The sequence below is a fragment of the Antechinus flavipes genome, chromosome 4 (assembly GCF_016432865.1).
Source record: "Antechinus flavipes isolate AdamAnt ecotype Samford, QLD, Australia chromosome 4, AdamAnt_v2, whole genome shotgun sequence".
Taxonomy (NCBI): Eukaryota; Metazoa; Chordata; class Mammalia; order Dasyuromorphia; family Dasyuridae; genus Antechinus; species Antechinus flavipes.
The window spans coordinates 368704040-368721155 of NC_067401.1; the positions used below are offsets into that span (position 1 = coordinate 368704040).

Below are 17116 nucleotides of genomic sequence, written 5' to 3' on the forward strand. Positions count from 1 at the left end.
TTATACTGTTAAACAAAAGTATATTTTTGTAGCATCTAGATAGACTAAATTTTCTAAGCAAGTTAGTAGTGAAAATAAAATGTTTACATAAAAGAATTACATCCTACTTTGGAAGAATTCCTTTATTTTATAAACATTGTTAAGGAAAAGTTATTGTCCTTCAAGCTAGTGTTTGGAGTTTGCTAATTGCAAATGGTCTTTATGTTTTCATTAAAAAGACACCTACTGGACAATATTTCACTAGCAGCTAGATTGAGTAATTTTTAAAAGAGCAGTTTAGCTCTTTTTTATTCAAATTTTCATTGATTCAAACTCACTTTTCCCCCCACATGGTCTATATTAGTAAACACTTCCTTTATCTTTTTCTCTAAGTACATATATTTGAAGTTTTGAAATGTGTGTTTTCTTTTTTGTCCACACTTTTCCCAGGGCAGTTTCTAAATATGATTTCTTTGATCACCTCATAGTACTTAATAAAGTAGTATTGTGTACCTACCTTATTCTTATATTGAATACTTATCAAATATTTATCCATATCCCTAGAAAAATTATGTAACAATAACATAGCTTAGGAAATTGATTTCTAGTTTATTCAAACAAATGTCTCATTTTTTAGTTTCAATTATAGTTTTGTTTAGTTAATGGTTCTATTAACTGTTTGGTTAACTCATTTTAGTTAGTGGTTCTGTTAATAAAGTAATTTGCAATATTCTTACATCAAAAAAATAAGATTTATTCTTTTATTCAGTTTTATTTTTAATTGGATCTAAGTATCACATTTCATGCCAAAGTAATCAGCCTTACTTTGTAGTTGAAGGATAAAGATTTCACTATTTAAGTTATTTTATCTGTCATATATGACATTTCTATCCAATCTGTGATAAATGAAATAACCTTTTTGGCATCTTGTTTACCAAATGGAAGTTATTTTTTGCACAATATAGACAACAGCATTAAATTGCATCTCTTTAAAGTGCATTTCTTTTTATCAGATTATTTAAAGTTGGATGGGACCATGGTAATTATTGAATCTAGAGGTTCTTAACTTAGAGCCTATGAACTTAAAATATTTTGATAAATCAGTATCGTTGGTTTCCTTTGTGATATTATGTGTTTTATTTTGTGCATTTAAAAGTGTTTTCTAAGGAGGGGCCCATAGATTTTTTACCAGACTGCAAAAGGAGTCCATAATGCCAAAAAAAAAAAAAAAAAAAAAAAAAAAGTCGTACTTTAGCATATTCCCCTTACTTTATAAAAGAGGCAAATGAGATGCAGAAAATAAATCTGGCTTAACTTTTTGTCACACAACTAGTTTTCTTTAAACTGTAATGCCGGAGAAAAGATAGAGATTAGAGGGTATTTAATATTTTATTTTAAAGGAAGAGATTTACTGGGACCAAATGGGTCCAAGGTTGGTCCCAGGGTTGAATGAAACTATCATCTCCAAGAATCCAGAAAACAATGTGAGTTCTCAATGACATAGATAGATAGATACACATACATGTGGCTCAGATACAGGAGGTAGACTGAGCCAGGGGCGGAGTCAGGGTGCTGAGAGTGGGAACAGGACTATGGATCTGGTTCTGATAGGATTGGGGGAAGCATCTTGATAAGATGGTATCTGATATTCTGATAGATTGGGATGGGGAGAGGCATTCTGATATTCTAAAATATAAGATTTTTATCCTTATCAAATATTATGATTGATTAAGATTAAGAGGGAGGGATGGTTTTACAGGATTGAGTAGAACAATTAGGTCACAATTCAGGGAAATCAAGGCAGGACAATTTAGGGAAAGCTGAATCAGGATAATTAGGGAAACTGAGTCAGGATAATAAAAGAGAACTGTGGCACAACAAAACATGGTTCTAGCACATTTTTATCTGCAAGTTTTGTTCAAGTAAAGAAAAATAAATCAGACAATCGATTACATGTTTTATTACTTGCTTTAGCATATAGTGTATAACTAGTATTGTGAATTAAAAATTACAAGATATGAAATTATATATGTATATTTTTTTCTTATTTTTAGCAATTGTATTTAAGATATCACTTAGGTGCCCCCAACAACAAATGTAAAAATCCATATGATCATATTTCGATTCTTAACCCAGAGTCATTGTAAACAATATTATCCTCTGGTCAATGAAAATGATCAATTCAGAAGTCATTTAAGTTCTGCCTACCTCATAGCTGGTTGTCCTTAAATTACAGAGAAAAGAAATTCTGGATTTGAATAGATGTTGCTTAAGTCCCTTTTTATCTTGTGAGGTCATGCTTTTGCAAAATGAGGACATTTTATTGGTAAAAGCTCAAGAGAAATGGAACCCTCATTTCTTAACGAATGAAGCTCCAAAAGCAATTGCAACAAATTTTGTGCACAAAATACTTACTAATTTCCTCTTGAAATCCAAACTAATTTTTTAGTTCTGCAATTTGCTTACCTTATATTTTCTCTGTTTTTTGAAAAAGCCTTTTTTTTTAATGAGGAAGCATTATTTCCTACAAGTGAAAAAGATGCTGCCCAGACACTATTATCTTTTCCATTTCATTGAAAATGTTCACATAGCATAATGTGAAGTGGAAATTAGGATAATCCATTTAATATGATCAGCTTACTTATTCAGATTCAGTTTTTATCATCTTTATACCAAATACCTAATAAGTCTTCATTTTTTAATAAATCTAATCTAATCTAAGAAATACCCAAGTATTGTGAAAGTGTGGTTGTATATTTCAGTTAATCTCCCAAAATTTTTTTTTTAAGAGAAAATATAAACAAAATAAGAGATAAGTAACTCTACCTTCTGTTCAACTTAGAACAAAAAACACTAGTCCTTCTTTGGTCCTGTTTCTGTCCCCAATATAACTTTTGAAAATTTCTTTTGTTGTCCATAGTTTTCTTACCATTGTCGGCTATCTGAACTTTAATGTTCTTGACACCAATCTATTGAACAGTCTTTGTCTATTCATCTTTCAGATTCCCATAATAGTCCATCTCACCTCCCCCCCCAAAAAAAATGACAACTCGTTGTGATGAACTTTTTGGGTGAAAAGGCAGATCCTAATCCCAAATCAATTATTTCCTGGACATTTATTAGGCACTTCCTCTGTGCAAGGGACTGTGGACTGTATATACAAAGACAGATTCAACCTTATTTGCAAGGCACTCTCATTATATAAGGAAGAATAACATGTGCAATATGTATGAGTGTGTGTAACAAGTAAATACAAGATGATTTGTTTTGTGAGAGAAGGGTCACTACCAGCTCTTAAGTTCAAAAGAAGGCTCCATGGAAAATGACTTATATGTAGAAAAATGTTTATAATAGCTTCTTTGTGTTGGCAAAGCATTGGAAATTGAGAAGATGACTGCCATCGGGGAATGGATGAACAAATAGTGGTATATAAATATAATAGAATACTATAGTTCTATAAGAAATGATGAGCAGGTAGATTTCAGAAAAACCTGGAAAGATTTACATGAACAGATACTGAGGTAAGCCCAAACAGGAAAACATTGTACATCATAATAGCAACATTGTGTGATGATCAACCATCTTAGATTTAGCTCATCTCAGCAAAAAATAAAATAAAAAAAATCTAAAACAGTTCCAGAGGAAAAACTGTGGCGTCTAAATGCAAATTGAACTATACCATTTTTACTTTTGTTGGTGGTGGGTTTTGTTTGTTTTTACTTTCTTGTCACTTTTCCCTTTTGTTCTGATTTTTCTTTCACGACATATAATTATACATGTATAACATATATCAGATTTCTTGCCATCTTGGAGAAGAAATAGGGAAAGGAAGGAGAGAAAAATGGAAATCAAAATCTTACAAAAAGTAAATGTTGAGGTGGGGGAAAGTGTTCAGAATGTCAAACAAGAAAGAAAGGTTCCATGTTAAAAGTTGGCACACAAACACACAAGTTTTGTAGGAAATGAGACAGATGAGATGCATTTTAGGAATGGGAAATAGCATAAAAATAGAAATAAGAAATGGAATATCATGTGTGAGAAGATTGGCAAGAAGGCTGGCTTACCTAGACTGTGATATATTATAATAAATTTTAGAAAGTTAGTTTGGAGACAAGTTGTGTAAAGGGTTTTCAGAGTTAAACAGAGGAGCTTACATTTGATCCTAGAGGTAAAAGGGAGTCATTGGAGTTTATTGCCAATATATGTTAAGTATATTAAGCACTATATAAATGTTATTTGTGTGTATTATTTAATACTACTTAGGTATCTTGTATGTACCTAGTTACTTATGTGTTATCCCTACTGTTAGACTATACATTTCTTTAAGGCAAGGACTGTTTCCATCTTTCTTTGTATCCCCAGTGCTTAACATAGTGCCTGGAACATGATAAGTGTTTAATAAACTATTGTTGAAAAAGTAGGTCTTAGAAATGCAAAGACAATTTTTTTTTAAAGAGAATGTTTTTTAACTTGAGTGCACATAAGTGTCCTGCAAATAATAGACAATTTAATATATTTTTTGAAAATTGAATTGAAAACATAAAGACCAAATTCAAATATTATAATCTAATACTGACTATTTTCAAGTATAGCAGAAGGCTAGCTTCTAGTCCAATATCATCAATGTTTTCTTGAAAGCAGTATCAATAGCACTGACATTCAACTTAAGTTCCCTTACCTGGTGGATAAACAATTAACTTAAGGCACCTCTTAGTTTGGATTAGAAGAGGGAACATTATAATTTTTCTTATGTCTCTTTCATCTGTTTTAAACAAATTCCCTGTTGCATAATATCCTAAAAGAAATTGATCATGCTTTTCCTGTAATAAATGTTGTTCTGACAGTAAGGCATTAGTAACCAATTGATAACCTAGCAACAATATTGTGATCTCTTTAGATAATTAATCTTAGCTATTTTCCTGTCAGAGGCAACAGTGTTTGATTTTATGTTGAGCTAGAAAGATTGCCAGTTTTGAAAATTAAAAAGCATTCCTTTTATATTATTCATTCCAGTAACAATTTATGATGGCGCATTTAGCTGCTGAACGCTTGTCAACAAACGTAATTATGTTTCGATATAAACAAGATTGGTGGCTTTACTATGCAGCTTCATCTTTGTTGAGAATGTTTTGATTTAGATTCAGATTATACAAGCTGTGTATTTATGTGTCATATTTTTCCTCCTTTGTTAATAGTTTTCTCTGATAATTACTTATAGACAAACAAGTATGCATTTAGGATCCTTGTGCATGGGAGATATCAAACGGAGAAGAAAGGCTGCACCCTTGCCTGGACCTACTGCAACAGGTAAAATGAAATTGTTTTAAATCTCAAACATTTAAAGGTTATACATTTACAAGAATAAAAATGTAATCAATTCTCAATTACCTGCACTCAAAAAGTAATATATTTTACAACAAATAAAGAAACATAGTAAATAATATTATTAAATATCTTTCATTTTTGTTTAGAATATATTTTTGGTCCACTTTAATCACCAAAAGCTTCCTGAGATAATCACTAAATAATAAACCAGCAAATATTTACTGAGCAATATATATACTGGACATTATTGTAGGTGGTATGGAGAAAGAAAAGTCCCCTTCCTCTAAGAATGTGTTATCTAATTGGGAATATGAAGTTTAGATATATGAATAACTAAATAATAGTAAATACAATTATCCATCACAAAACAAAATACAAAATATCCCAGATAAGGAAAGAATACTGGATTATGATTGTAGAATACTGAATTCCAGTTCCTGCCTTGTACTTGGTGAGTTTTGTAATATTAGTCATATTTCTAGACCTCAAATTCCGCATTATAAAATGAAAGGTTTACTGTAGATGAACTCCAAGGTCCTTTTCAACTCCAAAATTCTAGTTCCATGCAAATGAGTAATGTTGACAACAGATTTTAAAGGAAGGAGAAATCCCTATGGAGCAGAGCAACTTGATGGAAAATGCAGGAGTTGTAATAGGCTTAAAAGAGGAATGCCTTGCTTATAAAGCCGGATCCCCCACTAACTTATATAGGAGGGACAGATTCAAAGAGTATATTGGGTACAAGAAGGAAATTAACCTAGAATTGTGGCTTTGCTTAGTTTACAATAGACATAGGAATGATATGAATAATCTAAAGTTAAACATAACATAATGACTGTGTAGCAAATTAAGGAGCAGAGAAAATCTTCTTAAGGTAGGCACTCCATTAGTTGTAAAGAAAATCTTGTTTACTGACAACCTTTCTAATGTTTGAACTTCTTTTGTTTTTGTTTTTATTTTGGGGGAGGGGAGATTAGGTGGAAAGGATCTTTAAAAAACAAAAATACTTCCCTTCAGAATTTATCAGTTCAATTCAACAAACATTGATTAAGTACTCACTATGTAAAGGCTCTAGATATTACCCAAAGTAATATTCATAGTAGCTCAGTTGTAATAAACTTGCTATTTATTCCTGAAATTTTACCCAGAAGCAACAGAAAATAAAAGGTAGAAAGCAGAAAAATCTCAATTTAGAACTGCATCTTCAACACATGAGTTAAAAGAAAAACTAATTAAAGCATAACTTCAAAATTAGTATGGCCTAATGTAAAATTATTACTAAACATTCTAAAGGATAGCTAGGTGGTGCAGTAGATGATCTCCTGGTCCTAGAGTCAGGAAGACTTCATCTTCATCAGACACTCATTAGCTGTGTGTCCTAGGCAAGTCACTTCATGCTGTTGATCTCAATTTCCTCATATGTAAAATGATCTGGAGAAAGAAAAGCTAAATAATTTCAATATCCTTACCAAGAAAACCCCAAATGGAGTCAGGGAATGTCAGGAATTACTAAAGAACAACTAAAAAACTATTTTTATCAGATGTGGTTGCAGGTTTTATACAGAAGAGATCTTATATCTATCAATTAAACTGATGAGAAAAAAAAGCATTTCTATATATACTATGTGTTTGTTTGTTAAGCCCATAAATACTGTTTGCTTATATATAACTATAACTGCATTATTTGTACATATTTATACATATAGATGCACATATACAGAAATATCAAGCTAAATATATATTGTAAAATCACAGAATTTTAGCTCTGGAAATGTTCTTAGAAATCATCTAGTTTCACTCCTCTTTAGAGATATAGAAACTGAAGTTCCAAAAAGTACAATGACTTTTCTAAAGTGATAAAACTAGTTGTTGGTAGAGCTGAGACTAGAAACAGGTTTTCTCCACAATGACACTTCATACATAACTCAGTATATATCAAGATGCTACAATTCAATTAAAAAATGTATTTGTGTGCCAGCTATATACTTTGATAACCTCATAATAGAAACAATAATTTCATAACTAAAGTCATTTATCATTACGGCAACAGCCAGATTATATGATCAGTTCTGATGAACGAGACTTTCCAGCAGTGAGATGATTGAGGCCAGTTCCAATGGTCTTGTGATGGTGAGAACCATCTGCACCCAGAGATAGGACTGTGGGAACTGAGTGTGGACCACAACATAGCATTTTCACTCTTTTTGTTGTTGTTTGCTTGCATTTTGTTTTCTTCCTCATTTTTTTTTTCCATTTTGATCTGGTTTTTCTTGCACAACATGGTATTTATGGAAATATATATAGAAGAATTGCACATTTAACATATATTGGTTTACTTGCCATCTAAGGGAAAGAATGGAAATAAGGAAGGGAAAATATTTAGAACAGAAGATTTTGTAAGGGTGAATGTTGAAAATTTCCCATGTATATATTTTAAAAATAAAAGGCTTTAATTTAAAAAATAATAAATAAATGAACTCATCAATTAAAATAATTGCATAAGTCAGTATTCTACAGAATATTTTCATGTTCCCATTTCATTGAGTAGTCCCCTGAATTCTTTCATCTTTTCAGTGACAGAAGTTGACCAATAACAATCTCAGGAATGTTACTTATGAACCTCAGTGGTAGTAGTGAGAAGTGGGAGGCTACATGGGTCAAGTCCTAAAAACTCTGACCATATGGGAAAGGAGAAGGGAAAATATCTAAAGATTGAGGAGAAGGTGATATAATTATTTCTACAAGGTGGTTCACACTCTCTCTTCCTAATAGTAACATATATATTTGTAAGGAATTGTGGTTATGAACATTAAACTTTAATCTAAACCTCTTCTTCATTCTTTTTTCTTTCACTTATAGCATTTTCACGATGTTATATTTTAGAAGTTAACTCTTGTGCTTCATTTTCAGGTCTAGCTTTTGTTAAAATTACTGTATATTTTAGTATTATTACAAAAATATCAATTGTGGGGGAAATGTGTTTTAATGTGTTTTAATTTCATTTCTAACTGTCCAAAGTTTTGCTCCAATCAGAATAAAATCAGTATGAAATATACAATCATATCAAAGGGGAAGAGAGTGAATTATTTGAAAGTACTTCAGTTTAAATAGTAGATAATATCTCCTAATGCCATCGAATCAAATCACAGATGAAGATAATTACCTAAAGTCAGTTGAGAAATGCTTTTGCATGAATACATTTTGGAAAAGCATTGATGGTTATGAAGATTAGTTCTTTTTCTTTGTCTTATATCCCTATAATAGTGATTTTTAAATTCCAGAATGATGTCTGTCAGACAAAGCATAACATACCAGATATTTTTTGGTAAATGACCAAAACCACATTAACATGGGAGAAAAAATCTACGTTTTGTGTTTTAAAAGCAAAAAGGGATTTTATAGACTATTTCCTTTGTTACAAGACCTGCATATATGCAGTCTTTATAGTGTCTCATTTCACATTAAATTTAAGGTAAAAAATAGCCACATGAATATCTTTTTCAGTTGAATTAGAAAGTAAAAAGTTAAATGATTTGACAGCCTGACTGTAGATTGGTAATCAACTCAGATTCTGTTTGAAATACCATGCAGTCAAACAAAGTGTGGTGTAAAAGCATTTACCATAAGATTGTTTAGAAAATCTGTCATCAAGTAGTTTAGCTTCATAATCCCAAACTCTGTATTTGGACAAAATTTTACAGCTAGAGAGTAGTGCCTGGTACATACAAATGTTGTTCATTGAAAGTAAAATTTACAATATTGTTGTATTATCCTGCTACAGTACATTGTCATTTTAAAAAAATAAACACTTTTGAAACTACAGCTAAGCATGACTTCAGAAACTAAATGAGGCTCTAGCCTATTTGGTCTTGTTATTGGTTAAGCATTTATTAATTGTGACAAGACCACCAAATATATTTCAGTTCTCTGCCTTATTTATTGCTCTTTCACCTTTGTATTTTGTATTGACAAAGGAAAATGAATATTGATAAGTTAGCTATTGATTTTTAAATTTATTACTTATTCTCTGCCTTATTCAAAGTCACAAACCCAAAGATGCTGTGTATATTAGTAGCAAAGGATGTAGATTTACTCTCATAAAATTGAGAACTATTGAAGCAAGCAAGTTTGCCATCATGATGCATTTTATAGTTTGAAAAATGTCATCTGTAAAGGTGAAGAAAAGCAACGAACAAAACATGAATACTATTAAATTCCATTTTATATAAAAGCCGGTTCACAGCAGCAGCAATGTTTTTTCATAAGTAAAATCTTTTGGGAGATTTGAGACTAAATTCATTGTGGGGAAAGAGAGAAGTGATGGAGTTTGCCCACCTAATAGTAGTAATAAGAATTTATTTTATCATATATGAATCTACTGAATTAAGGTAGAGTTTTTGTTATTGGCAACTATTTTTTACATTCCTTATTAGTAAATAATTTACTGGGCATATGACAGCTGTCTTCAAGTATTTGAAGGATTGTCCATGGAAGAAGAATTCAACTTATTCTGTTCATCTGCTGAGGAAAGAACTAAGAGTAATGAATAGCAGCTGCATAGAGGAAATTTAGGCTTAATAGATGAAAACACTTAATAATATTTTACATATTCAAAAGCAAAGTAGACTGCCTGAGAAGGCAGCCTTGATTCCCTTTCACTGGAACAGAAGCTAAGTAACCCTTTGCCAGATTCATAGTAGAGGCATGAGTTGATGTGGATAGCCTTTGTGGTCCCTCCTAGTTCTGAGACTCTAATTCTCTATGAATCCTTAGACAATCAATACCTAGTATTTGAAGCCTTTCCATCTTGATAGGAACTGCCAGAGTTTGTGCTTTCCTGAAATAACTTGCAAGAACCCAAAGGACATCATGCATACCTTGGTAAAATAGGTATTAAAAGTCAATTCCCAGTTGTTGTTCATTCATTTCAGTCATGTCCACCTCTTCATAACCCCATTTGGGGTTTTCTTGGCAAAAATACTGGTATGGTTTGCCATTTCCTCCTCCAGCTCATTTTACAGATGAGGAACTAAAGGTTAAGTGATTTTCCCAGTGTTACAGTTTCTAAAGCTAGATGTGAACTTAGATTAATCTTCCTGACTCCAATCCTGGCACTCTGTCCACTGTACCACTTAGTTGCCCAATCTCCAAAAGATCTGTACTATTTAATTAACTAAAAATTGGTTTGTCCAATAATTTATTAATCAGTTGTTGCTTTTTTATTAATCAGCACTCATATGTATCTACATTTCAAGATAGCTGTTTTTCATATTGATGGTGCTGAGGCACCTACAACATTCTTCTGACACATCAAAGAAAGGTGACACATCAAAGAAAGGTTAAATTTTGTTTGATACAATTTTAATGAGTTTTTTTTAATTCTTTGAAAATTGGTAGTACATGGCATGTTTACTCTGTTGATTTTTCTGATATTTCTCTATTAACAAAAATTATTGAGTAGAAAGATTAGATAGTAGAAGAAGTAATGCTCTGAAAGTCAAGAGATATAAAATTTGATGGCCACCAGCTGATGTATTTTGGGCAGATCTATTGGCCTCTATGAATCTCCATTCCTCATCTCATGAATGAAAGGGCTAGCCTAATGATTTAGCAAAGATTATGATTCACCAAAACACTTTATTATTCAATTATCATGCCAATTCATTTCTGATATTGTTTCCTAAACATAAAACCATTAATTACTGAGTTGTAAAAATTCAAATTGCATTTAAAGAATCATTAATATCTTCAACCCATCCATCAAAAAAGCTACCAATTTTTAATTTAGTGTGCCTTAATTAAAAGTGAATGCTGATCATTATCAGAAGAAAATATTCTGAACTTTTTACCCAACAAGAATCACATGTACAATTCCTACATGATCACAACTCATAGTGACTTTCTTAGTAATGTTTATTTTATCCAAAAGTGATAGTTAATAATAAATTTGATAGGAATACTAAATAGCATGTCTTGCTTCTGTCTGAATTTTGGTATTTTTTTTTTCACTTCTGAAGCAGTTCTTAATAGTATTCTTTGACTATTTACCAATGTACAGAAACCCATGTCCGTTAGTTATCACAGACATACAGTATACAGAGTTAGTTTACAATTTTAATAATATTACTGGTAGATTTATATCTTGCAACAATCTATAGCACTGCTAGCATAATAGAAGCAGCAGAAAGAGCAGGGAGGCATGAAACACAAAATGCTTTCTGAATCCTGGGTCAGGAGAAAGAGAGACTGATGGTTCTCACTGTTATAAGGGAAGCAGCATGTATCACCTCCCCTTCCATTGGCTGTTTATCCAACATCGATACAACACTTTAGGAGCCAAATTACTAAACAAGCTGCCAATTAGGCTTGCAGTCAGCTGGATAGATTAGTGGCTAAGAGAGACCGATACAAGATTTTCATCTCTTGAGCCAATTACGCAAGTGAATTACCATCCACAATACTCTATGGAAGATTTGAAGAGAAAAAAAAAGACTGACTCTGCTGTATTAGACATAAGTGAGATCCAGCATAAAGGGGGTGAAGGGTGGGCAGACTATGTATTACTAAAATTGTCCAAGCAAAAGGAGAGCTTTCTAGGAAAGGACTTAAAGGATTTAGCACTGCTAGGAGTGATAGGAAAGGAAATAATAGTGGTGGAGTACTGTGTTGAGTCATTTCACTTCTAAATCTTAATCTGATAAAAAGGATGAGAGACTAAAAGAAGATTTCAGTACAGTATTATTTTCTATGAAATATGAAGTTTCTAGGTTTTTCTCATTTAATAATCCGCATAGTTTTAAGATTTTTTACAGGCATGTGTCCTTTCCCCTCATCTCCTTTTTACTTTTTTCTTCCAATTATAAGAAATTATTTTAAAATATATTTTAGTTGTTTGCCCAAATGAAACTAATGTTTAAAACAGAGCATCATGTTTTGATCATGAAAATAAAAACACAAGTACCACGCCAGTCTAGATACATATGGGTTTCCAAAATAGGCTTATAAAACTTTTGCCAGAATTTTACAATTAAGATACAGAATTAGATTGTCCATGATAGCCTTCCTATTCATGATTGAGAAAAGAACCATAGTTTCATAATTCTATCTGAGTTTCTTTTTTTTTTTTTGAACTAGGCTAATGTTATTTCTTAAGTATTAAACAAATTTTAAACCTGAACTTTTGCAAGCTGTTGTATCTAAAAATGATTAAACAGATGTGTAGCCTGCAGCAACATTAGACCTCTGATCTGATTTTAGCTTACAGATGGAATTAAATTAATTCATGGCAATCACTGTAAAATCAAGGGTATGGTACTGAATGCTAGCGTACTGTTTAACCAGAACATACCTGTATCAGCAGCTGTTAAGAAAAAATTACGTGCCTTAATTTTTCATGGAAATCTGTGTTCATTGCCACCATAAATATCATTTCAAAACAAAAATTTAATTGCTGGTTTTGTTATTATATTAAGCAAGCCTTTTGACAAATTACTTTCCCTTGTTTTGTGCACTTAAAATTGTGCACTTCTTAAAAATTTTAGCACCTCAGGTGCTCAATTGTTATTTTTTTTATACTTTTTTTTGGTCTTTGACCACAAAGAATGAAGTTAGTCAAGGATAGTCCTTTTGCTGTTAGGTTCCAGCCATTGCAAACTTTTCTTTATATCAATATTTTCCCCCCATCACATTGTGACTGACCCTTGTTGCATCTGGCAAATCCAGTAGTCATGTTGAACCTGAGGAAACCATTCTTGGAATGACCAGTATAAAAACTGCAACATTAATTTGGTTTTCAGTCCTAACAAATAATATAACATTCAGAAAATATTTTAAAATAACATAAATAAATTGATGAGAAATATTTAATTGATTATTATAACCAAATTATAAGAGGCAGTTTGATGTAGTGAGTAGTGCTAAAATTGGAAACAAAAAGACCTGAGTTTGACTCCTACGTTAGTCTTTAACCCTAGATAAATAATAAACCTCACTGTGCCTTGATCAATTCCCTACTCCTTATTTTCAAAGTCATAGTTAAGTTGGAATGCAATCTATATTAATGGAGGGGGCTCCCTGATCTCATAAAATCACATTTCCTTGCTATGTTCACATATGGTGAAATTATGGATGTTTGGAACCTAGCTTTAATTTTTAGAGGTCAACATCATGCTCTCCAAAATATCATAGCCAAATATTGGAATAGCATGATTCATCTGTTCGGGCCCAATGTAGCATTCCTTTTTTTTAAAATCTTATTTAATATTTTATTTTTCCCCAATTACATGTAAAAACAATTTTAACAATTTTTTTTTTCAGATTTTGAGGTCCAAATTCTCTTTTTTCCTCACCCATTGAGAAGACTAGCAATTTGACATAGGCTATACATATGTAGTCATACAAAACACATGTCTATATGTCATTTTGTGAAAGAAAACAGATCAAAAAATAAAGAAAAAATATCTTTGTTCTGTATTCAGGCTCTGCCAGTTCTTTCTTTAGAAATGGACTGGTACCTTTCATCAATCAGTCCTAAAGAATTGTCTTGGATTATTGTATTTCTGAGAATAACTAAGTTATTTGTAGTAGTTAATTATACAATGTTGCTGTTACTATGTACATTGTACTCCTGATTCTGCTCATTTTCTTCCACATCACATATTCATATAAATTTTTATGTGTTTTTCTGAGAGCATCCTGCTGATCACACTTTTATTTTCTGTCTATGTGTACTTCTGCTGGCTCTTCTAATAATGAGAAAATTTTTAGGAGTTATAAATATAATTTTCCCATGTAGGAACATAAAAAGTTTTATCTTATCAAATCCCTTCTGATTTTTCTTTCCTGTTTAGTTTTTATGCTTCTTTTTAAGTCTTGTATTTGAAAGTCAGATTTTCTGTTCAGCTCTGATCTTTTTTATCAGAAATGCTTGAAAATCCTCTATTTTATTGAGTTTCCATTTTTCTCCGTGAAGGATTATACTCGCTATTTTTGAATAGGGGGTTCTTACTTATAATTGTAACTATTTTGCCCTCTGGAGTATCATTTCAAACATGCCAATATTTTAATGTAGAAGCTGTTAAAGCCTGTGTTACCTTGATTGTGATTCCACAACATTTGAATTGTTTCTTCTTGACTGCTTGCAGTATTTTCTCCTTGATCTGGAAAATCTGAAATTTTTCTATATTCCTAGGAGTTTTTATTTTAGAATCTGTTTCAGGAAGTGATTGATAAAGTCTTTAAATTTCTATTTTACTATCTGGTTCTAGAATATCAGCGCATTTTCTTTTATAATTTATTGAAAGATGATGGTTAGGCTCTTGTCCCCAAGACTTACAGGTAATCTAGTAATTCTTAAATTATTTCTTCTGTATTTATTTTCCAGTCCACTTATTTTTCCAATGAGATAGTTAATATTTTCTCCTATGTTTTAAATTCTTTTGATTTTCTTAATGTTTCATAAAGCTTCCATTTCTCCAAGTCAAACTTTAGAGAAATTTTTTTCAGTGACTTTTGTATTTTCTTTTCCATTTAAATAGTTCTGTTTATTAAAGAGTATTTCTCTTTGGTGATTTTTTTTATATATATTTTTTCCATTTGGCCAATTCGGCTTTTCAAGGCATTTTTCTCTTCATTGGATTTTGTGCCTCTTTTACCATTTGGCCTATTTTTTTTTTAAGGTGTTATTTTCTTCAGTATTTTTTATGCTCCTTTACCAAGCTGTTGATTCTTTTTTCATGATTTTTTTTTACATCACTTTCATTTCTCTTCCCAATTTTTCCTCTACTTCTCATTTGAATTTAAAAATCCTTTTTGAGCTTTTCTATAGCCTGAGACCAATTGATATTTTGGCAGCTTTGGATGCAAGAATTTGACTTTTTTGTTTTCTTCTGACTGTGTGTTTTGATCTTTCTTGTCATCATGGTTCCTTTCTATAATCAGAATTCTTTTCTGTTATTTGCTCAGTTTTCAATGCTAAAGTGGAGTTTTGCTTTTCCAGTGGAAGGGGCACTATCTCAAGCTTCAATTTCTTGTGCAATTATTTTCATAGATAATTATGTGGAATGGAAAGTTTTTGGCTCTTCCAAGATAGTATGATCTAGAAAAGAGTTATACTTACTACTCTTCCATACCAGATACTAGTTTATGAACGCCACAAGTGTTTTTCAATCCTGAAATTATTACTAGGGTTCCCACTCCCAATGTGACATTTCTTATAAGCATTTTTGCTTCCATGGGGATAAGAATGGAGTTTCTACATACTGTTGTTTGAAATGCTTTTCTCTAGTTTTTCCATGATTTAGAATTCCTTTTTTTGCTAGCCAATTTTTTCTTTTTTTATGAAGTGCCTGCTATAGATAGACTCTTGCTTCTGGCTAAGTCATTACCACCACATCCAAGAGCAATCCTTTCCAGAGGCACTGTGCCAGACACACCTCCTAGAATCCTAGCTGGCCAATCTTTGGTCTGCTCCTGGCATTCATTGTTGGAAGCTGTGCTTGAGGAGATATGTTAGAACATTTATTGCTACTAATTAGGAAATAAAAACTGTAGGAAAAAAATTTAAAACCACATAAATCAAGATCTATCAAGTGTTCCAAGTCTAAAAACTGATCACAACTATCTATAGGTATTCTGTGGACACTAAAAAGTTTTATTAAAATGAAATCAATTCACTTTTGTCACCTGGGGGAGAGTGTTGGAACAAAAAAGAAAGAAGGAGGAAGAGGAATATATTTTATTTTCCTTTATCATTAACCCTTTCCCATTGTTAGAAATCATCAATAAATTAGTATATCTTTCCTTTAAAAAATACTAGCAACTGAAGAGTTAATTCAGCCCCATTTGGCCTGCTAGCAATGTATAGTAAAATCTTAATTTACTGAAATACTTTGGAAATGAAATGCTCTTTTTGAGAGGATTTTCTGATAAAGTAAAGCTTAAATAATCTCTTCATAAATATAACTTGCTGAACATAATTTCATGTTACTTTGATAATTAAGGTTTCTCTAGTTCATTGGTTTTAGTTTTGTTGTTCTGAACATTAATTGTCACAATATGGAATTGTAGATAGTGAAGGTATAGAGTGTTAAGTAGATGATTTTGTCTTTATTTACAGTTTTACTATTGATAAAAGTGACATAAGCGGTGCTTGCTGATAGGGAACTGTGGTGGGGGAAAGATGCTGAAAAGGAAATGCTATCAAAAAGACACTGGAAACAGAACTATGGAAGTGAAGATGAGAGGATGCTACAGCAGTTCCTGTCCATGTTCTCATCTCATCATAATTACGGAAAAGAATCTACTAAAAGGAGAGAGTTGTAGATAGAGAGGGAGAGGGAAGATTCAAGGAGTTTCCTACTGTGACTGTTTCTTCTACCTCTAAATAAATGGCAATGAATCGAAAACCCAATTCTACCCCTTCCTTATATTTTATAAACATTTAAAATGCCAACCTCCCAGTTATCTAACTACCCAAAAGCTCTATACTAAACTCTCTTCTCTCCCTACATTAAGCTCTGTCATGACCTCATCCACTCTCATGGGTTCAATTAGCATCATACAATTGATTCCAAAATTTATGCTTCCAAACCTAATTTCTTGCTCCCAAATTCTAGTCTCACATCTTCAAATGCCAGTTGAATAGCACTTTCTAAATGCTCAACTAGCATTTCACACTCATCCAAACTGAATTAATCATCTTCTATAGGCAACTAGATGTCACCATGGTTAGAATGCTGAATTTGGAGTCAGGAATACCTGATTTCAAATCTTGCCTCAAGTATCTAATAAAGTTGAACTCAGCCCAGTTCTG

The 17116-nt window shown here is 31.9% G+C and overlaps 1 protein-coding gene across 3 annotated transcripts in view; it reads left to right on the forward strand.

Moving 5' to 3' along the window:
- The window catches only part of GPATCH2 (G-patch domain containing 2), a 452239-nt gene that overhangs the window by 425354 nt on the left and 9769 nt on the right, over nt 1-17116 (forward strand). For all 3 annotated transcript variants that reach the window (XM_051998289.1, XM_051998291.1, XM_051998290.1), the window contains one exon: nt 5198-5286. In XM_051998289.1, the coding sequence (XP_051854249.1) occupies nt 5198-5286 (89 nt within the window). The remainder of the gene's footprint in view (nt 1-5197; nt 5287-17116) is intronic.